General features: G+C 31.8%; 1 protein-coding gene across 11 annotated transcripts in view; it reads right to left on the minus strand.

Moving 5' to 3' along the window:
- Mp (collagen XV/XVIII-type protein multiplexin) overlaps nt 1–24577 on the minus strand; it is an 895293-nt gene that overhangs the window by 35648 nt on the left and 835068 nt on the right. For 8 of the 11 annotated variants that reach the window (XM_089633234.1, XM_089633232.1, XM_089633230.1 and 5 more), the window contains 5 exons: nt 23874–24144; nt 17575–17655; nt 14469–14602; nt 8091–8183; nt 5687–5809 (listed from right to left, as the gene is read on the minus strand). In XM_089633234.1, coding sequence (XP_089489360.1) covers nt 5687–5809; nt 8091–8183; nt 14469–14602; nt 17575–17655; nt 23874–24144 — 702 coding nt within the window. The remainder of the gene's footprint in view (nt 1–5686; nt 5810–8090; nt 8184–14468; nt 14603–17574; nt 17656–23873; nt 24145–24577) is intronic. The other 3 variants (XM_089633235.1, XM_089633236.1, XM_089633240.1) reach the window with 1 other exon arrangement.

Genomic DNA, 24577 nt, shown 5'->3' on the forward strand with positions numbered 1-24577 from the left:
ACGGCAAGCCTTACCTGGTTCATGAGTTGAGTCATGAGGACTTTTTGATTTAAAAGCTCTGAAGGACACCCAGGTAATTTTACCCATTTTGGACATTCGAAGGTTTAAAGTACCTAATTAAAGACGACGGCAACTTTTACTTCAAAACATCCTACGGATCACATGCCTGGGAGGAGGCGAAGAAAAGGAATAAACGGGGCAATGGGAGCGTGAATCCTGTTCTGATGCAAGCTTATTCCAAGAGACCATTGATGAGAAGAAGAAAAATGGTTTCCTAAAGTTAGTTACCGCCGGGATAATACCGTCAATTTATTCAGATTTCCATAAACGATTGGGAAACTTTGAAGTTACCAGCATAGGGAAGAGCAGTTTTATGTTAATTGTTTATAAAAAAATTGTGAAGCAATAAATTATTTTTATCATTATCTTTTTTTATACCTAAAACAGGTTTCAAAAGAAGAAGCCACTTTGACACAAAAGCAAATATTACACTGATTTTAAAGCCATACTGGCATATCTGCATTTTACTCTTAATTTAAGCAATTTTCGATTTATTTGCTACTACTACTTCAATAAGCAGTATTTGTCTAAATTTTATTCATTCATAAGGTGGCTTTGAGGTGAACCAAACGGACGTTAAAAGGAAAATATCATATGCGAAATTTTTAAAGCGCTCTGGTGAAAAACTAGCATTTTGCAGATATGCCGGTTTGATTTCACAGCGACGATATATCCACAATATTCCTGTATAAATCCTTGCCTAGTCGGTAAATGTTATTTTCAATGTGTATTCGTGAAAATTGTATACTGGGACTATTTTGCTATTGTGATCTGTGTAACCTAAATAATAAACTGTGTTTTAAGCCTCCAAAAGTCTTATATGCTTCTATTAATTAATGTGTACGTACAATCAAAAACTCTATTTAGTTCTATGGTACAGTGAAAAAAATTTTTTTGTACAAAAAAAAACATGGAAATTATATATTTATAAGATTTTCCATCTTGAGGTACCGTTAGTAAATTTGTCGTTTGGAAATTTTATTAGTTAAGTTATCTTGCAAAAATATACAGCTAGCAGCCACCACCTGGGCGAACACCGAAAACACTCACAGAGTGCCAGCTCTCCGAGGATTTCGATAATAATTAAGAGAAATTTCGTTGAAGTTACCTGCAGGTGGGTGCACTAAATTACAATTTAAAATTGGTGCATTTCTCCGAAACGGTGAAAATATTTTAACACACAAACAATATATTCTGGGGAAATTTATCGAACAATAATGAAAAACAAATACCACATAAAAATATGGTATATTTTCCAAGAAAATTTTTGGGAATGATACAGCATAGGGATTACAATGACCGATACAAAATTCTGTTCCTAAATAATTTACCCATCCCTGGGTCTATGCATGGGTTGCTGATTTATAAAACGCATAGAATAATCTTGTTAGTTTGTTTTGAGATAACATTTTTGCTAATTCTTCTTTTCATAAATAATGGAGTGGTTTTCTTCAGCACGAAAACGATCGCCAAGCGACATAATATATATATTTTCAATCATAGATTTTAATACTTAGACTTATACAGAATCAACTAAGAAAATTATAAATAATATTTTTAAATACATCTATTCGAATTTCGATTTTGTTTTCGTGAACGAATGAATGAATGCAGATCTTGGAAGTGGAAACTAACCCACTTCACGGCATCCGATCCAACTGAAACTCGGCAGATATACTCGTTGTCGATGACTATGCTTCATATCATATAGTTTAGTGTCAATCATACATACACTCAAGGACATGTATGCTAGCTCTGAAATTTGATGACATTACATTAGTTAATATAAGAAATAAATGAGGGTCCTACCCAATCTAAATTTGGCTTAGTTGTTAGCGCGGTTGACTCCAGTTCCTGAGAAGGATGGTTTGATCCTCAGTCAAAACCTTAAAAATATACATTTTCAAATACTAATATAAAAAATAAATTTAGTAAAAAAACTTTTATTTCACGTATTGTTTTTTTTTTTAAACTAGCAAATATACGCTACAACTCTAAAACCTTAATTGAATTTGATGAATCAGCATCTAAGTAGTACTTAAAATCGCGTAGGGTAGACCGAGGCTATTCGGATCACTTTTTATGTTTTCTTGAACAAAATTAAAACTAATACATTTTCGAAAAAAAAATTTATTTAATATTAAGCTTTTATCATTTTTATATGTTTTAATTTTAATGATCAAAACATTAAGTAACTTAAAAAAAACATATGACTATTACTGTAGACCTCTCCACCGATCCGAATCACCCCATATATATGTGGTGATTCGGATCAGTGGTGGGGCTACTCGGATCAAACCCGAAAAAATAGTTAAGTATGAAAAAAAAACAAAAACCAAAAATAGGTTTTAGAACCCATAACTTATATGAAAGTATTATGACACTTATTACACTCTTATTGGCTTACACACCGCACAAATAAAAAACTTTACTAAACACTTTCTTGTCGTAACATTTTTTGTGGCACCATTCTTTGCAAGAAGAACATTGAATCCAATTTTCCTTTGCAGGATGTACAAAAGCTTCATTGCAATAAATTCAAAACCACTTTCTTGAAGCCGACGAAGAAGCTGTTATGAAAGATTTTTTAACTTTAAGTCCCGGGGTACCTTTTCCTTTGAATTGTAATTTTGGGCGGTTTTTGGTGGCATTCCAATCATAAATTCATCCTTCTTACTTTTACTCTTATACAGGACAAATGGAGGTATGAATGATCCAACTGCATTCATACAAGCCAAAACAGTTACATTTTGACCTCGCTCGACACTTGTCATTGATACGGGACGATTATTTAGGGGCATGCCGGTTTTGTCCATATTATAAATGCATTCTGGCCTTCCTTGTAATTGACAGTCTCTTATTACCTTTTTCAGTGTGTCATAAAATTTTTAAATTTTGTCTGGATCCATTCCGTTAATCTTTGCTCGAGATAGTCCTTCTGGTTTTCTTATGGAGAGGTATGGATGACGCGTAACGATGAAACCAATCTTGACCTGCCATTCCAACTTCTGAATTAAATCTTCGTTGAGCTTTATTACCAAAACGATTACAATAATCAAAGGCGTATTTCCTGACCATTTTTGGAGTAATGCCGAATCCACGTTTAGATAAATAAACCAATCTTTCCGCAAACTGTTTTTCAGATTCAATATCTATTGTAGGTCTTGCTCCTGGATTAGAGATGATCCCGGTGATTGAAGTCGTATGTCTTTGTAATATCGTGTATGGGATTTCGTAGCTCACAGCAGCACTGCGTAATCCCATTTCATCGGATTTTACTTTCCTAACGGCTTCATCCATTGCAATTTTCGACCATGATAGATTAGTTGTCTTTTTCACATAATTGCGCACCATCTGTTTCAAATAAAAATATAAAACAATTAACGCATCGAATTTTAAAGGCATTCAAATATGATCCAAATAGCCCCCCCACCGTCGGTCCGTTTAACCTCACATTTATTAATATGATATTTACTCAAAGTAAAGTACAAAATCATACAAAATGCAATTTATTGCGCTTTAATTCTGTGTACTGTGCATTTGATTGATAAATATATAACATATGAACATGACTAAATAGCTTACCTTTTCAGAAAAAACACTAAGAACGCAGAGAACAATATTACATCAGGCATTTATTTGAGACGTAACTTGTGCGATCTTCACACATATCGATTTTTAGCAGTCAACCCACGCAATCTGTAATATCGGTAATTTTACTATTATGGCATCCGGTAGATGGGGAAGCTATGTCTAAATTCTTTCATTGTCATTTGGTTACAATAGCCGAGATATATCCATATTGCTTAGCTTGATCCGAATAACTCACCTGATCCGAATAGCCTCGGTCTACCCTATTGTTTGTACGTAAAAAAAACCCTCATGATCAGAAAAATATTCATTAAAATTTTAAATTTCAATTTAACATAGCATTATGATCATTTAAAATTACTGCGTAATTTCCACAAATCTCAAAATCAGAAAATTTTATCATAGTGATTTACTTTTAGTTTTCAGTATTATTTCTAATGTATTTTTTAAACCATTTCTTGGAGGAGAGGTGATCAAATAGCACCCACCTCACCATTTTTGTTTAGTACCTACTTAAAATGTAGACTTTATTTTTAGTAAAAATACCGACTCAATTCTTAAAAGCTAGCACCGTCATTAAAATAACCAATAATGTTTCCAAAAATATATAAAAAGCAAATAAACGTAAGTATTTCTGACAATGTAAATTCTTATTTTCGGTAGAAATATGAATGACTATGATGAGGCTCTACTGTTTTTATTGTAGTAGTTAACTGTTTACTGGGAGTATATAAAAATACATTGTAGGCTTTTTTGTTCTTTCGTTATCACCGCGTTGTCAGGGAGAATAAAATACATACTTAGTTCAAGGTTGACGATAAAAATTAATCGCGAAAATTGGTTAATAACTTGATTATTATTATTACTTGATTATTTGATATTGTTATGTTGGGATTTAAAGAATGCAATAGTTTTTATCACAACGATAACCAAAAAAGTAAAAATAAGGTTACCAGGGTACCAGGAGAGAATAGATAAGAGAAGCAGATATTCTACTTATGCTATTTCAATTCCAAGGTTCGTGGAAAATGTATACTTAACAGGGTTCCTCATACAGGAATTTTTCTAAAAAAATTGTCTCGTGACGCAGCTCGAAGTCGATTGTTATTCGGTATTGTTACTGCGGTTCTAGCTACCAGAGGTTGATGTGAAACTGGTTATTATCTAGTTGTTTTTAGTATAAAATAAAAATTAAATTAGAGTAATTCCGAAAAAAATTGAACCAGTTTCTCAAAAATTTTAAAATAATTTTTAAAATAATTGTTTATAAATTCTTTTTAAAAACCGGTTAATTAATCGGTTAACGGAGAAATAATTTCAACCGTTCCATGTAACCAGGAAAATAAAATCGCCCATCTCTACCCGAAACGAAAGAATACTTTGAGTTGGCCACTTTCTATTCTTAATTCTTTTCAACACTTTCCCTGTCGTATCCAGGCCATGATTATGATCTATGATGGTTTGTTAATTGTGAGTTTCAATTTAAAATATACATCGTCATTTTTTGTCAGACACCGACTATCCGCATAATCATCAATGTACAATTCTATAAGGCGCTAATCACTTTGATTCTACACCATAAATGTGTCTTTGCAATATTCCTGGGATTTTTCTCCTTTATTCCGAACATTGGTTTTAATATCAACCAAGGTATTATAAAAAAAAATCATTAACTAGGTATTCAGAGTTACTAGACGCCACTTGTATTGCAGTACATTCAAATCTCCCGGTGGCATAAGAACTTCAAGCTACATCACGACATTTTAACTGATCTACTTCCTCAAAGAGCAAGTTAAGTTCCTTGTTAAGTATATATGTTCAGTGAACCATTGTTATAAAAGAAAGCATAGAAGGTAAACAGATTACTAGGAACACATTAAAATATAAGCAGAGTTTATACTTACGCTTGATGTCGGAGAGATTTCAATACCAAAGGGTAATCAGTCGTAAAACAAAATTTAGTCTTGAAGAGAATCATAATAGGAAAACAGTTTACCAGGATGGCATTAATGAGAGTAGGATAGGTTGTACTCACGCTAGGTCCTTCTACCGGTATGGGCACGTTGTTGATGAGATTGGAGGCCTCGAAGGGCGGTCGCTGCTGCGGGGGGGCGGTGGTGGGCGGTGCAGGGGTGGCGATGGGCAGGACAGACCCCAGCTGTTTACCGAAACATTAAGAGATTAATAAAAGGCACAGAACCTCAAATAATATATCATGAAAATAATTATTTGTACGTGGCGTAATAAAAAATTAAGGGTGTCCCATTTAAACCATACATGTACTGACAAATTTATAGTACGCACAACATTATTTAGATTAATTCAAGTAATTTAAAAATATTTTAGGTGTGATGTGAAACCCTTTTTAAGATGTTTCAATTTTTTGTAATTTAAAAGTAATTGGTTTTGCAATTACAAAGTAATCAATTATTAATTATACAATCAAAATTTATATGCTGCACGCAGTGGATCGAAAATATCGGTTTAAAACAATAACTTTTCAATTTAAAATATCCATTGATTAGTTAATTCAATTTTAAACAAACTTTTGTTTAACTTTCGATGGTTTATAACATTGAAAAATGTCTTTTTAACGTCTTTTTCCACTCGACAAGAGGGACCTAATTATTATACAAATATGACGTATACTAATTAGGTCCCAATGGTCGAGTGGATAAAGACATTGCCCCGGTAAGATAGAGATCCTGGGTTCGATTTCCAGATGTGACGTTTATATTTTTTAATTTTCTGTGTCTTGTTTTGTTTCATGTTTCATTTAGATTTGTAAGTATTATCTTTTAGCGCAATGATTAGTTTATTAGTAATTAAAAAGGTACATACACATTAAATAAGTAAATAACTTAGAAATTTTTTTTTTAACTAAGCTGAAGCTATTATCTGAAAAAAACAATAATATAGTCAATATCAAAACTGATGAAAACTTGTGATTAAAATAGTGTATTCAAAAGATGATTTGAATTTCTTCGGAAACCAATTAATTACATTTTGTTAAATAAGTACTCAGCATAATGTATCCATGATTGTTTACAATATTACAATATTATCAAGGACTAAATAAATACTCTCTATTCAAAGCCTATGATATAAAATCATTTTGCAAATAACTTTCTTAAGAAATTTCTTGGTGTGTGGGGGATTATTATCAATTTGTGAAGGCAATTTCAGCCTACATTAAATAATATTATGAAGTAGATATATTATATTCGAATGCAGGGGTTTTAAACTGGTCGTATGGTGTGGGTATCCAATTTAAAGACGGATTTGGGTCGTATTTTGTAGTGGAATCTATTTCGGAGAATTCTGTACGTACGTATGGTAATAAAAAGGTTTTTATATTTTACATTTAAAATATGTCTATTACTGATGAATTATTGAGAGAAATATAACTTTATTTAGAGCCACTCAGATTGGCAGAATATTTCTTGTCCTGGCCAGGGATTATTATCTTTAAACTTTCAAACTTCACGAATAATCTAAATCTAATGGATCAATCATGTCTAGCCAATTTAGTATTGAATTAATCGATGAGATGAATTTGAAAATATATAAGGCTAGTAATGCCAGGATGTGTGCTACGATTATTTTACGACTTACTATAAAGTTAAATACTTAAGGACACGAGCATACATAGGATGTCCCAAAAGACTTCAAACAGCGATCCTCCTTATTTTGAAAGAAAGATTTGTGTATCAATTTTATTCAATAAAAAAAAATCAATCACACGATACGCCACTGATCATGTGATATGTGCTCCCTCTCGTAGACGCGGTGTTGCTGGAACGAGACGGAGTACAGATGAAAAAAAAATTGTTTGGCAGCAAAATAACTTTTTTGATGTACAATAATATGAACATACATATTCTACAAAAAAGCTATAAATAAGCTGAGAACATATAGGTATACAATACAAACCTTTATCTACATATTATAGTAAATCATTTATTACAATTGACTTTCTACAAAAAAAAAATCGAAATTTGATAAACTCTTGGTAATGATATTTTGTGATTTAATTTGAAGCAAATCACAACATACCACAATTGGGAACGCCATAAACTAACTGACTCCCGACCAGTTGGGATTCTTGTGTTATGTTTCATTTTATTTAACAAATAATAATTTTAACTAGCTGAGTTAAAATGATCCTATCATCAAAAGCAGCAATTATACGTTTTCAGCTATATTTCTTTATGGCAATTTCAACATATTACATTACAATGAAATACACCCTATCTTAAAATTATCTACTGATAAAAATACAACTTAAATGCATGTTTAGTATCTATTTATAAAAGTAGCTACGTGCGAAATAGTCTAATTAACATGTATTGCGGCTATCGCTCAATCAGCCCGACGATACAATCTGAAATATTTTTAAGGGTGTGTTCACAGAGGGGGGTGGGGGGAGGGGTACTTACTGCGATATATTGCCAGCCATTCGTCACTCTAACGAGTAGGGCCTCCTCGTCGATTATGTAGGCCAAGGTACCCACTGGACTCAAACCAGACATCTGGAAGAATACAACAAACAAAGTTTTAGAAACAATGGGGAAATGTAAATATGTCAGATATTCAGAGGGGAATATTTTTCCATACAAAATAATTCTTCGGTGACAATATGTATTGGAAACTAAAATATCTAGTTAAATAGGGTTTGGGCAATAAACATTTTTTAACCCTTTGAGTACCGCACTTCTATTTCCACAAATATACCACATGTAAACTTGTGTTTGATAATTTTTGGTACACACATTTTTGTTGTAACTAATTTAGATTTTTTTCTTATTTAATATTTATTATTTTTATATGTTAGTTTTCATAGGTTGTTTTTATTAGTAAGCAGAAAAAGAAATTGTTCAATTAAAAAAATATATATGACTTCATAGTGTAACATGCATAAATATAAAGATAACATTAAAAAACATCAAAATAGTCATATTTTTTAAAGTATTTGTTGCTTTAATTAAGGTTGCGACCTAGCATAAAACGCAATGAGAAAAAACCTTCAGAAGTGATGCCCAAAATACGGGGCGATTTGTTTTAAAATATCAAGAGATATTAATTTTATGTTCATTTTCCTCAGGTAATGAAAGGGTAAATACTAAAAATACTAGGTTAACATTTTTTTTAAATCTATTAATTTATCCCCTTTTTAGTATTATAATAAATACTTACATCACCATAAAATATTGTATTTGTCTACAAAGTAACTTAAACATGCAACTTAATTTATGTACTCTTAACAAAATTTATCTTAAAATTAATAATAAGGGAATGAAAATGCTTGGCTTCATTCTTCGAAATTCCAGAGGCTTTAAATTTTATATACTTCTTTAGTTTGAAATCAAGGCGAATATTAGTCCTCTATCTATTTTAAAATACTTTCAGATTCAATCGAAAAAATTCAACACATTAATTTTAAAATCGGTATTCCCATTGAAAGCGTAAACTATAATTATTTGGTGAAAGAATTGAACTTAATGAAACTCTAAGATCGAAGAATTGTATATGACTTAATATTTATTTTCAAAATTTTAAATAGTAATATAGACAGCCCAGATTTACTTAACTTCAGTGAATTTCATATACCTACGAGAGCTAATCGTTTCAAAATCATATTTAAATGTACCTATATAACTAGTAGTAGATACGCAGATGTGGCTGATCTATTTAACTACATGGAATGTAGGTACAAGAAGGCTATACTATCACATCTTTTCATTAAATATTAATTTTACAGAAGTTTTGCATGTATTTGTTATTTTATATTTTTTGATGTCATTGTATATGATTTATTGTTGATGGTGTATTTATACCGCTGATATTAAGTAAATAAATATTGAAAAACCGAAGGATGTCGGTAAGAGAATAAAATGAAGAAGTGGAAGACTGGGAAGTATCTGGACATTCAATCTGGTTATTCAACGTAGCTAAAACCATTTCAAGCAAAATTTTCCTGAAACCCGTAATACATAAAGTAGTTTGGAATACACCAGAATTATTAACGGGATTTAAGCATCATTTGAAAATTCTCGAAAGAATTTTTGAAAAATAAATAGATTTTTTTTCTACTGAAGTCTACTGGAGCGTAATATAAAATTAAAACTGGAACTAGGACGCCTCGATTCTCGACAAAGTATTCCAATCGAACAACGAGTGATTCGACCCACTCGTTGTTCGAGTGGAATGATTTTTAAAGATTGGCGTATGTAAGTATGTAACTTCGACGAGACTCAAGAATAAGAATGTCGACCAATGTATGTACTTTCGACGGCGATTGCGAGCGGCCTGGATTGGAGAATCGATACCAGAGGATTTAATTTAACACCCATTCCAGGTAAAAAAGATCACCATTGGGGTTTATTTTTGGAAATGTTTTTCTTTCGAGTTAAATTTAAATTCTGGAAACGGGGAAAATAAAAAATAAAATTACAATCGCCTCTGAAAGATTTTTCATTTCGTAATGCGGAATAGAAAACCTTTTAAAATCTTGACTTTAGCTGCAAGATCAAACTTAGAATATCCAGTTCTCATATAGCACATACGAGAGTTTGATAACATTTCAGTTTGATTCTGTTATATTAATAAGAATGTAAAACGCACGCGACGTAACTGTTAAACTGAAAAATATTCACCATTAATACAATTTAAAAAAAATCGTTCTTCAATAACTAATATATTTTTATTTATTATTATCTGATAAATACGCATTGTCTTTTCACAGAAATGATTGAATTATGCATTACTTAATTTAATCCGATTATATCTACCGTTTTCTTCCTCCCTCATTCATTTCGAGACTTAAATTGCAGCATCAATTCATTTTCTGAAACACGTATAATTTTATCATATATAAAATTGCTCTCATGATATTATAATAATGTTACTGCCTTGCTTCCCTTTTATGCTAGTAGCATTAATTCTAAACGACGAAACAATTCGAGCGTCCCTACATCATCCCATGATTGAATTATCTGAGAATTATGGAGGTCCAAAGAGGACTTATTATTATTTGTGTTACAAAATCTAGTTTTAGCGAAAATCCCAAGTTTCTACGCTGTTACAAAATAAAAATAAAAAAAGAATTTCATCCTTCATGTTGATGGATAGAGGTGGATAATATCCCGGCATATCTATCTTGTAAAATTGAGTCACGCGTGCAAAAAACATAAATTACTGGAAAATCTGTTATTTTTGTCATCATAATGTGAAACGTTGGCATTGCCAACCCATTTCTCGGGAATCAAACACGAAACCAAATCCAGAACATGTAACCCTTTTGAATAATCCTAATATCATAATATAAATTCGTCCTTCAATTGAACCCTCAAAAGCATTTTATAGTTGTGAAATAAAACATATGTTTGAATGAAAATTTCTGAAGGATCTAAACACGTCTTTATTGTCAAAATATGTAGGTTCATGAATGATTATTTCATCAAACAAAAGTAAGGAGGTATTTTAATTTTGATTACAGAATTTAATTAGTAAGCACATTGAATGAATGTTAAACTTTACGAGATGCGATTTGTTTTAATATGTTGAAGTTCTAACAAGTATGTAATTTTCATTTCTCATTAACAGGATGCAAAAAATTGAATAATGATAAAAAAAAACCACTGGATTTTCCTCCGGAATTGAGCTTTGATTAAGGACACCAAATTTTAGAGGGTTGTAATGAATTATCAAATATTTTAATAAAAGATTTATGTCAAATGGATTAATATTTCGGATTTGTTAATGCGCTTTCACGAAGGAGAGCTAAAAGTAAAGTATAAAGTGGCCCCCGTAATATAGTTTATTATAGAAAACCGTTAAGATTTCAGCACTTAACACCTCATTTTCCGGGCGGACGCTTAAGCCTCTCACACCCCACCCCCTTCTCCCACCCTTCACTCCTTAGAGGGATTAAGTCTAAGGACGACGGCTGTGATAGGCTTGATAGTTCCTGAGTCCTACTTCCGCCAGAATCTCTACAAATAGACAGGGCCTTCTTCCGAATTTCTAGTGGGCCATTCCACGCTATTGCACACCGGCATTTTAATTATGTGATTCTTAATTTAGTCTTGAAACGCTTCATTAACTTTGTTTAAATACTCTGCTATAATATTCCAGATAGATATCTTTTTGATCTTAGTATTTACGAAATAAATCAAGAAACTAGTTTGTGAATTTTTTTAGTAGAAGAAATATTGATTTTCACTCTTTATTACCGCAAATATAAATATAAATAATATCCTAGTTTAAGTTTCACAAAGTTGCAATCAGAAGGGATTAAAAAAACAATAAAAATCATTTTCTAGAAAATGACAGGCGCTAAAAAACGTCTCCATTGTTGCCGCAAAGTGGCTGTCATTGGCGTTAGATAAAGACGTGGGTAGTTTTTTTACTCTGAATGTGAACAAGGCCTAAATTCTGCTAAAAACTCTAAGAGATATGAAAACCATTAATGATTATTTTAAATAACATTCTATTTTCAGAATCACACCTGCGATCATAAACCACGCACTCAAGAGTGAGTACTTACATTATTATTAGCTTAAAATGAGCACAATAAGTTAAGTTCACGTTGAATAAATTCCAATCATATACATACTAATATGGTTCAAATAAAACAATTCTCCCAAAGTGTATTGTTTTCTCCTCCCCACGCACGAGAGCTTATGAATATAAATCCTTTAATCTGTGCACGTTTTACACTAATCTCAACACAAACACTTGACAGTTGGAAAAATACATTCCGAATAATGTGTAAGTGGAATACCCCACCCCCGCAGCCTTCAAATGGCAAGAAGTCTCCAGAGGCGGGATTAGGGGTGGGCAGACTTCCTATCGCCTGTGACAACATATTAACCTTTGTCAAAAGAAATTCCCACTCAAACAAACAAACTCACGTATGGAAAATGTATCTGACTGATTAACAACATATCTAACATCCTCCTGACGCTACAATTGCCTTTATTTGTTTGTAATGTTCTCATTATAATACAGGGGCATATAATTTTTTTCCTTCATGCGAAAAGGCTGGTTAACACAGACATATTTCTCAGGAACTACGTGTAACAGAACTACGTTGCTGCAAGGCTTTCGCGGCCTGGAGGTACTTCAACTATCGGTCCCTCGTGCGGAGGCATTTAATTAAAATTTACGATTCGAGGCCCCTGCGGCAGTGCATGCAATTTATAATATTTACGTTATCATGAAAAGTAAAATTTTGAGACTCAATTGCTTTTACATTTTCTTCATCGAACTTTTTATCGTTTTTTGTAAAATTTTCATAAAACGGTATTGTTATACTGTAACATTTGATAAATAAACAATGACCTAGTAACTAGTACATGAAAAAACTGTCCCTTTAAATAATGTGCATTCAGCAGACAAATCGCGATTTCCGAGAGAATAGTTATTATCAACTTTCAGAAAATTGAATGGCAGCAAATTCGAAAATATCCAAAGATTTACTATTAATTCCGTGAACAGCAGAGAAACATTCAAAGTTTTGTTATTAATTCCGTGAATAGCATAGAAAAATCCAAAGCTTCAATATTAATTCCGTGAACAGCATAGATAGAATCCAAAGATTTATTATTAATTCCGTGAAACCCATGCAAAAATCCAAAGCTTTATTATTAATTCCGTGAACAGCAGAAAAAATCGTATTGTAATAACGCTATGAATATTTATGTATTTAGTAACACTGGCAAGCAAATAATTCCCTGAGGGCAGAATAGGTCCAGATTTATGATGACAATTTGTGTTCACGTGAACGTGACCTACTGATCAGCCAATAAGCAATCATCTAGTTTATTCTAATACAAACATGTAACCGTGATTTAAACCTGAAGCCCTTTGAATGCTTTACCACTGCATAGACAATTACCATTAAAACTTATGTTACATTTAATTAGGTAATTAAGGAATTTAATAAAATTAATTCACCCATTTACTCGTTGTAGTAAAGATTACTATTACTTTCATCAACTGGTGTATTAAGTAACGACGTGAGTGAAAAATATTTCAACTTTGTGGTAAAAGAACTTGACACCTCATAAAGCGTTCTCAACATGCCCATTCAGCAAACTAAAAATCCCTTTTACACGGAATGTAATAGCTTTAATTTTGACCTCCGTGTTGAAGTGGTCATAACGTTTTAATTTATATCCGGTAAGTTGCGGAACCGTTTCCGGTTGAATTTCAAACACGTTTTCAACGAGGACCTTAAAACTGTAAAGCAGAAAACCTGTTTAAATATCACATTAGAAAGTACACAAAGAGTGAAAGATACTCTGAGTATCTCCCCGGTGAAAGACGATCATTCAGAATCGCAACGATGCTTGAAATGGCTTTAGCCGTGCAAATCTGAAAAGAGAAGTATGTAGGTACTTTCTAAGCTCCTTCTTTCCCATCTCATACCATTTAGCTTCACAAATATCCAAATTGAGGATGTTATGGTCCAACTTGTTCTGGAAAATGGGAGCAGTTCTTGTGGAAAATTCACACAGAAAAGCTCACGCAGTTTTTCCAGTCTGGTGTGTCTATGCAACTACAATTTCAGCTAGCAACGTCATTAACATCAAAAGAAATTAGACTTTGAAATATCAATTTACCGATACAAAAATATTACATTATTAATCTTTTATAGTTTCCAATAGAAAAATACCGATGCAAATAAAAATGTGTTGAAATTCGGGGAAACTTTAAACTAACTGCTATTACAACTCTAGAACCAAACTGTTATATACTGTATACGGTCGTACCAAATGTTAAATATTAAAAAAAACCTTATGAAAACATACCTTGGTCATAGCCTCTGTGTTTTGGAATGTGACAGCTCCAGGAACCATTCTTCCTTGAGGCTCTTCCTCCGGTGCCTGGGGCTGCTGTCTGCTACTGCCGGGGGGACCTGGTGGACCAGGGGGACCCGGGGGACCTGTACGCAGAATACAAATATAATACTTATCACACTTGACAGATGAAAAATGGTGATCGTTTCAGGGAAATAAGTAAATAACTTTATAAGACGTGCAAAAGCAAACAAGGAATGGAAACCAAGAATATTTTTGCTTCCGAAACTCTTACGTAATACATAATATGTAATAATTGTGGTACGTTGACCCTTACAGCTTCATAGAGATATTTCGTAATGTATTTCTCTTAAGCGAACTGTCGAATTGCGGATTGCACGGAGGGAAATATTTTCGTATTACATTCGATTCCAGATAAATTTGGTGTTTTTGAAAGCAGATTAAAGACTCTCTCAGATTTTAGTATTACAAATCGACATATGCAATTATAACTACTAAATTTTTGTATGCAAACACAAATAATACTAATTGTCATTTAATTTTTTGTTTTCGTTAAATAAACCTAGAAATATTTTTTAAATGCTAGATGCTGTTTCTTGCGTATATGGTAAACTTTTAAAAGAAAATATAAAACGTGGGGTTCTGTCTTTGTAACACAGTTAAAATCATAGATACTCTTTCATAAGTTCGTGTGACGCTGGGAGAAATATCTCCCAAACATACTCTATGGATGTTTGATGTCTGTCTGTACATCTTCAAAAATTGCTCTAGGGGTTAATGTATGATTCGAAAATTTTATTTTAGGTAGAGACGTTTTTTATGACATCAATACAAATCAAGAAACAAAGTTAAGCAATGTCCTGACATATCAAAGTTCAGAAACTGGTTGATATTTTAAATAAACGAAGTGTTTATAAAATTATAGGCTTTATGTAGGTCCGGTAGGTATAGATAAAGTATTAGTTTAGTGAAATTTGCACTTAGCCAAAACTTCATATTTTTATCTCCGTTATAACATTAAAAATTATTTATTTGAACTTGAAGGGTGCGGAATATACCCTGCTCTAAATTTTGAGGGATTACGTCATGATCGAGAGATTTTGGCTATACCATGGCTTAAGCTATACCTACTTCAAATGAAAAAACTATTCATCTCTCCTCTTCATTTCCGTGAAGGCCCCATAAGGGAAGAGTTCACGGAGGTGGCCTCATCTCCCCTCTTTTAAGTTATCATGTACATTATGAATATGTTTGTTAATTCAGTCTAGTCTAAATGATTTTTGAATAAAAAATAGACCAACCGGAATAAAAAATATTAATTTACCCGTACGTTCAAATATTTTAACCTTTTTAACCTCTTTTAAGAGGTTTATCTCTACGTTTATTTTCCCGTGTTACTCTTTGACTAGGGTATCTGAAACACCGCAATATTCAAAAGACGGGGTGAATATAACATCAAAATATTTGTCAAAAGATGAATGAAAGAACATGAATGCCTCACTTTTGTTTGACGTATTTTTGTCACACACATAAGGAGGGCCCACAGGTTAAAACATATTCCTACAACCAACAAATCACCTCAGAGATGCTTTTTAGTGAAAGTAACATAATATTTCCCCACCAAGCTGCGGAGTGTATAATAAAAATAAATAATACAAAATACGTCTGCATCGTTTGAGTTGATTTGCATAGAGAAAAGGTTTTCGTGTTTCGATTTGAGTGCTGGTTTTGCTTTTTGTGGCAGGAAATCGCTTCATTTGAAATACATTATTGGTTTTGAAATTTTTACGCCAAAGTATTTTGGTGATTCATGATTATTTTTTGAGTTAATGTGTTGCGGTTTCTCCTCATTTAGCGACCATTGATTTGTGAAATGAAGAAAACTGTAAAGATAAATTGGATAAAGAAGAAGGACGCGCAACATTATAACGCAAAATTAGACACGATTTGTCATTTTACGGTAACAGCCACTCGGTATTGACGCTAAGTGGAGAATCTTAAATGTTTGATTAACAACAATTTCTAGGTTTTTTGCATGTAAACTTACTTAAACTATATTATTATATTAGTATAATACACTTATCAAACTCTATTGTACTTCTTTCGATATATATCTGTTGTGTTCCCACAAACAGTTCTCCAACTCGTCGTGGAAGGAAATTTTAAAGAATAGGTTCTCTGTGTTAAATCAGGGATTTATTATATACTTTGCGTATTACAATGGTGACTCGATAGTCGACCTAACTAGGAGCTGGCTAAATGAGATCTGAGAACACCAAGTTTATCTGGGAGCATTCTAACTGGCCCTAGCGACTACTGACTACTAGCTGCCATCTTGCGGACTTCCAAGCAAGCTCCATGCATTGCCCTCTATGAGTGCATCTGTGAAGCTCTTAGCTAACTTACTTCCCAACAATATTTTAATATCTTTCATGCTTCTTCATGTGCACCTTTTATCACTGTATTAATTTAGATATCTTCTGAAAAACACCCAATATGGCGTAATAAAGGTTATTTAAATACAATCACGCTTTACAACAAACTGATCATGTTAATTTTTATAAATATCAACAAAGTTACTATATATTTCTTTGTAACTGCTTTCATAGTACTCTTGTTATTATATCATATAATTACTGAACTCCTTTGTACAATAGAATTCACTACGATAACTTGTATTGTACTTGCTTTTATCGTTCATACTCAGTTTATTTTGTTACTTACATAAGGTAATATATTTATTATTGTACTCCTAAAGATCTAAGCTACAACAATATATACATGTAAAAGCCTTCAAGGCACGAATAAATAAATAAATTAATGAACTATAAAGCGTAGTTAACGCTTAGTTTTTATTTTCTGGGATTTTGATTGTTTTGAATTGTACATAAATGATTTGTAAATAGTCCCAAAAAGTAATGAATTAATCATCAAACAAAATCCAATTATAAATAACAAACTCAATAAGATTTTCAAGTTGTTATCTCTTGCTTTCACAAGGTACAATATAGTAACTAAGCCCTAAAAACTTTTAACCGATTAATTCAGTAAAACAATAACAGATTCGTCCTGGATTTGAGCAAATTAGTTGGCTTACCATTTGTAACAGCTTCCTTGAAATCTTTCAGATCTTTGAGATCTTTTAGAGCTTTCAGTTCGTCAAGTGGGCTCTTGGAAGCTTTTGTTATTCCAGGTTAGAAAAGCAGCGTAACAAAGACATATTTTTAAAAATTAAAATGAGAAATATAAAAATACTTCCTCTTAGTAAATACATGGTAAAAAAATAATGCATAGTTAGGAATACTGATTATTTGGAGATAGATTTGGTGATATGGCTGTTAAAAATACAATAATTCTAACATACAATGAGCGATTTTTTGTTTTATATAATTTTTGTTTTTTAGTTTGTTGTCTTATTAGAAGGTAAAGTCACAAGGAGGAAATATATAATTGGTTTAATTTTGGCTACCTACTCAATACGTACAAATTAATAAAATGTTAGCTGTCTATTTCTCGAAAATTAATAAAATAAATAATTTTTTAATTTCTCTTTATCTTAAGTGGGTTAATTAAATAGATTCGTCCAGAAGGCTCACATAACGCACGTGAACCGTTTTCAACTAGCAAGTTACTTATAAATAGTTGAACATTAATGGGAAGGCTCAAATACATTCTTATAGTGACAATTGATTTCATACACTCTATTTTGCCCTTTTGACAGCTGAATTATTTCTTTGCTAGTGGGTTGTACGTCTGGACGAAGGTAATGCCACAAAGTTTAGTCTGATTTCTGTATGTCAAAAACATTATGAACATGAAACGTTACATTATGAGCAAACATTCATTCTAAGGCACTTTAAATGTGGGCACAAACCACTGCTAATCAATTCAGAATATTAAAATAGCGAATTAACGTGTTTACTCAAACAATTTTAATTTGCTATTAATAAGAAAGAAAAGGTTGAATTACCTATGTCTAAAATCCCAGGTCTCTTAGCATACATTAGCATTAATGTTAGTAACTTAGCATAATTCTCGTGAAAAACCAAAATACCCGTATAAATCGTAGGGACGTATAATTTTACTTACGACAAAATTAACGTTTCTCTTTGTACAAACCGAAAATTTATTTCATGGCCCAGGATACGCAAGGAAAAAGGCATGTAATGTAGCATTTTTACATGGCTTTTATTAATTTACTTATAATCCATAAGAGAAAAATTCTTCTCACATGTTACACATGCATAGGATATTTTGAATATATACATTCTATTTTTTTTGGTTTTATTTTTTAAAAATGTATCTACTGCGTATTGTATTTTTGATAGTTGGTTATTAATATTGTTCCACATCTGTCCCACATATTAAGTTTTTTGTGATTTTAAACAAGTTTCCTAGATTTTTACAGGAGAAATTTCTATCATGATGTTTATTGCTGTGAAGTTTCTTTGTCCAAATGTTTTGTTCATTTACTTTTAGTGGGTGTTCTATTGTGTTAGCTGATTGGTATTTTGTGAGTAAAGAGGTAAATGGTTTTAGAATAGTAAAACTGTATAAGCGATTTTAAGATTTTTAACATTTCGTTAGCTATCGTTCAATATGTGGCCTGAAATCGGATTAATTAATTTAATTTAGTGTCTTGCACAGTTTTAAATAAAATATGTGCCACATTTATACATAATACATGTGACATACTTATAAATAATATGTGACACATTTATAAATAATACACGTGATACATTTATAAATAATACATGTGAGACATTTATAAATAATACACGTGACACATTTATAAATAATACACGTGACACATTTATAAATAATACATGTGACACACTTATAAATAATATGTGACACATTTATAAATAAAACAAGTGTCACATTTATAAATAATACAAGCAAAAAACTTATAAATAATCCATGTGACACATTTATAAATAATACATATGAAACATTTATAAATAATACGTGTAACAAATTTCGTTTTTTTGTTGTTTATTATTACAATTACCGCAGACCAAAGAAAAATCACGGGTCATGGAGGTGATAGAAGCTTTATTGCATACTAATATCTCGTCAAAACCTGTTTCTCTATTATCACATAGCAGCAGTGCGCGGAGACCGGATTCGGTAGTTTCGAGTTAGAGTTAGAGAGTTGGAGATAAAAATGGACTAATTTGGGGTAAAAAAAGTGGAACCATTTTTTTTTGCTTCGTGTCTCTTCTAAACATCAATGAGGATTGATGTTTAATTCCCAAATAATCAGTTTCGATTTTAAAAATGGAAATGGAATTTTTCTGTTAAGAATATTATTATATTAGTAGATATTTTATCGCTTGTCTGGATTTTCCAAACAAACCCTTCCAACGTTAAAAATGAAGGATTAATTTAAAGCAAAAGCTCTTGAGAACTCAAAGCCTAATTATTCGCATAATAATTAACCTTACCAGGACTTATAGCCAATAGCCTGTATCTAGGTTAACACATTACACATTTGAATGAAGCGATATAAATTAATCACTACATAAATGAACACAAAAAGAAAAACGAAACGAAAAAAAACATTTAATTACTGAAGACAATATTAGCGATTCCTAAACGAAACAGAAAAGATAGGATGTGAACCCAGGAAGCCCTAGATGTTACCGTATCTTTTTATGATTTTTCTATTTCAAATTTTCGTTTATGAATCGCTAATACTGTCTTCAGTAATTAAATATTAAAATCTGAGGTTTTACTCATTAAGTTATTCAAAAAAGAATAAAAACATGTTACATGAGTCCAGTTGGGGTACTTTGTGGTACATGGTAACAATATACGAACCATAAATAAATCATTATTCCCATGAAGAAACAAAGTAATAATAACAACTAGGTTGACACTCTGTTTTTAGCACATGGAACTTATACAAAATCTTATTATTTAAGGAAGTACAAGGATAAAAAAATATTATGGCAATCCTCTGTCAACATAAACATCTTAACCATCTTTTTAAATTTAAGTAAGTTATTCAAAAGTTGAATATAATTTTGAAAAAAATTACATAAAACTGGAGCCTGATACAAATAGTTATATTAGTTAATCGAAATGTAATAATATTATTTTAATTTTACTACTATTCTCAAATTAATGTTAAATGTAAATAAATAAAATTAAATTTCTCTGAATTTAATGTGTATCTAATTTAGTAACTGCTATTTTAGTCTATTTTCATTATCTATACTTTTGTTATCATGCTATATACATTTTGTTTATTTCTTACTTCATAAATAAAAACTTTCTTTCTTTTCTCAACCCTGTTTGTAATGGCACTACTCCCCAACTCAAACATGAGAAACGTTTTTCTCTATTGAATTGGGTAGTTGCATTAAAAAGAAAACATTTTTATTGTAATTAGTTTTTTTAGTATGACATATTTATGTTTTTATATAAAAGAAATATATTTTTTAATTAAATTTATTTTTTTTCCAAAAGATGTTTTAGTATGTACCGACAGAAAATTCAGTGTAGAGCCAATTCTAGTGGAACGGATTTATTGTATTATTTCTGTAGATTGCGCATAGATATTGCGCTTTCATACATTTTGGTTATTACATGAACAACTCGAGATGCAACGCGATGTGAAAACTGTTATTTGAAATATCTTTATCCCAAATGTTTGGTGCAAAGTCATTATGTTTGAAAATTAACGTAAAATTTTCTAGTCGTCAGCTTAAACAGTTGTTACTTAAAAAAAAAATTATATGTTATCTTAAAATCAGTAATCTCAGCAATGAAGCTTGCTGTTTGAAGTATTGGTATATTTTAAATCACTAATTTCAACACTTCTTCGAAGGATTATAATTAGAATGAAGTAATTGTAGTGTGATTTTCCTTTTTTTCGAATTATTTTTTTGTTTGGAAAATTCAGTAATTCAGTACAAATTTGAACAAGTTATTCATTAATTAAGTTCTTGTGAATTTTAATTTAATTTTCTAAATTTATTAAATTTCAATCCCGATTAAACAATTTTAATCCAGGTATTCCAATAGAATTTGCTCTTTGCTAGTTTTAATTGATCTGGTTTCCAAAATGTACATAGTTTCAGAAGTTGCGAAGATATTTTTGTTTTATTTGCATGGGTAGGAGTCTACTAGTTCGTACAGATAAAATTTAAAAATATCGGCATTAGATACAGGTTGATGCGCATAATAAATACTCTTTAAACAGTTTAATGTAAAGTATAGTCGAGGGCACTTTCCCAAAACGTATTAAGGACCAGATGGGTCTTTCTATCGGTTCTCACGTCAAGACTCTATTTTTATTTAAACAAAGCTACTATTAAATGATTCTAAAAGCCCACGACTGTCCCTACATGACGCAACATACATTTATACATACCGAAAACGTATAAGAGTTCTCATCCAAGGCAGTCTGTACTTCTTTTTGTAATGTAAGGTACACGTATTTATTGTTTTATTCTCGTTGCATCGAACAAAACAGATAATTTTACATTTTACAACTATTTTAAGTAGTTTAATCGTCACATTTAGTAAAGTCATGTCAGCGGTTCAAATATATTTGACATCGATGAGAGTTTATAGGTACTCAATAAAATATTTTTTACACACATAAATCATTTGTAAGAGGAGTCAAAATCAATATTACTAATCTAACACGTTAACATTTTGGACAGTGAAGCACAGTTGGTACCTACTACCTACGTAGATAAACGTGGAATTTATAATCATTCTTAAAAAATATATAAACGCAAGTCGCTTTAAAATGCGCCAAAGAACTAGATTCCTTTTAAGAAGGAATTTGAGACTTTAGTAGGCACTTTGAAAATAAACCGTAACAAATATCCTACGGTTTAAACTATCCCCGTGCCAAACCCACTGAAAGAATTATTGCCACCGGGAAAATACGACTTTACGGACTGAAGTTTAAAATTTTCTCTTTTCATTGTAACTATAAAGACTATCATTTAATAAAATAAATTAAGGAATATTATATTTGCTCTTTAAGCTGAACTAGTTTGCAAAGAAGTTTTATGCTGTACCAACACAACAACAGTTTAAATAATATATTTACATATTTCCAACTGTTGCTGTGTTGGTACAGTTTTATGCTGTACCATGTATCAACACAGCAAAAGTTTAAACAAAATATTGTTTTCATGTGAAACAGCACAGGATTACAACTGTAAGAAGCCTGTAGAGCTATGGCATCTAAATTTTTGTGTAATTTATTTATTTATTTATTTAACGCCCAGGGCTTTTACATGGTTGGTAGTATAATTTTAATTTGACAGATACTTTGAAACATAAAAAATAAGAATAAAATTACATTTGATAAAAGCTATACAACAAGTTATACAAACACAATAAACAAAAACAGAAAATTACAGCTATTTGTAGGTTTACATGATGTGTTTAGGAGTATTGTTGAAATAAATGTTTCAAATGATCCACAAAACTTGCCAAGTTGGTATTGAATATGTCAACATCAACCAAGTAATGATTTCCCATGGTGTGAAGTCGTTGTATCGGAGAGTGGGCAATGTAGTTACGCTTATGTGTGCTGCTGTAGAATATTGTATTTTGTCGTGTTGTTACTGTGGGTGTATGTATGTTTATAAGTTGCAGGAGTTCACAACAGTCGAATTTAGAGTTAAGTATTTTGAATAAGAACGTTAAATCGTTTATTTTACGTCTATCTTCTAATGTATGTATTTTTAGAGTACTTAATAAGAAATTGTATTTTAAGTCTTCGACAGGGATATTCAATAATGTTGCGAGACTGATTGAAGTATGGAAAGAGAAGTATTAGATGTAGTAGTTTAGGAAGTGTCTGAATTTTAAGATCTGACCACTAAAACTTACATATAGCTAAAGCTATTTACAAGAAACAATTCAATTCTGAATGGTGGTCTTTCTACTGGGTGGTAATGAATATATTATATTGTCCACTAACACAACGTCCTGTTATTTGAAATATGTGTGTAAGGAAATCCATACAAATATATTATAATTGTTCCAGATGTAAGAAGCTCTAACAAGAAGATCCTCAAATGTTATGTTTGTAGAAATACTATCTTAAATTTAACTTAATATTTAAGACAGGTAAAGAAATATCGTAACCATATTTAATACAGCTAATAAATAAAGTAATTCACTATTTAATCATCAATCATCATCAAAAATTAATTTCGGTTTTCTGTGCGTCCTGCGCAACTCTAGTTCAATGATCTTATTTAAAAAAAAATGTAACTGATTTTGCAATAATTCGGATTATACCGTGATTTTTCAAGGAATCTGCCCTAGTATTAATACTAAAATACTACATGCCGCTTGATATTGTTCAGCGAGGTATTTATGGATACAAAATTATTGAATGGTTATTTTTTATCTCACCTGTTCTACCGTAGGGCCCTAGGGCTGCGTCTCCATAGACATGCCCTCGCATGGTCATTCCGGGTTCGCCCTTCTGCCCCTCCAGCGAGATGCCTGGAGGCCCCGGGGGTCCGGGCGGGCCGGGCACGGGCACGTACTCCTTGGCGGGCCCCGAGGTCGCCCCGGGGGGACCCGGGGGCCCCGCGACTCCGGGTATCCCGGGCAGGCCGTCCACGCCGTTTGTCCCGTCGAAGCCGCGGTCACCTTTGTCGCCTTTGTCGCCTTTCTGACCCTGGGGAGTGAAAATACACAATTTTATGGACAGTTTTTCATAAATGTAGTGATTTTTGGGGTATGATGCCATGTTGGGCTACCTCCTCCTTCAGCCAACAATTCGGACAGCATTACAGTGTTCGTCATTGTTGCAGATGTGAAAAAAATGTGTTATTTTAATTCAGTTATTTTTTTGCATAGGAAACTGGTATTTTATGTTATCGAGTTATATTAATCCTGTGTTTCCACCGCTCCGTTACACTGAATTAAATAATATTATCATTGTAAGTTTTGCTTAGAGTAGCTCGAAGGTTTTGTCTGTTTTTTTTTGCTGAAAGAAAAATCTAAAATTGCAAAATCACAAATAAACCAAAGAGAAAACTTTATGGAATATGAATATTTGATGTTTTTGACATTATTTTTCAACTGCTGTAGCCGTGGATCTGGTAGAT

This window comes from Hesperophylax consimilis, chromosome 7 (genome assembly GCF_061612785.1).
Source record: "Hesperophylax consimilis isolate HC1 chromosome 7, BYU_Hcon_1.0, whole genome shotgun sequence".
Classification (NCBI taxonomy): domain Eukaryota; kingdom Metazoa; phylum Arthropoda; class Insecta; order Trichoptera; family Limnephilidae; genus Hesperophylax; species Hesperophylax consimilis.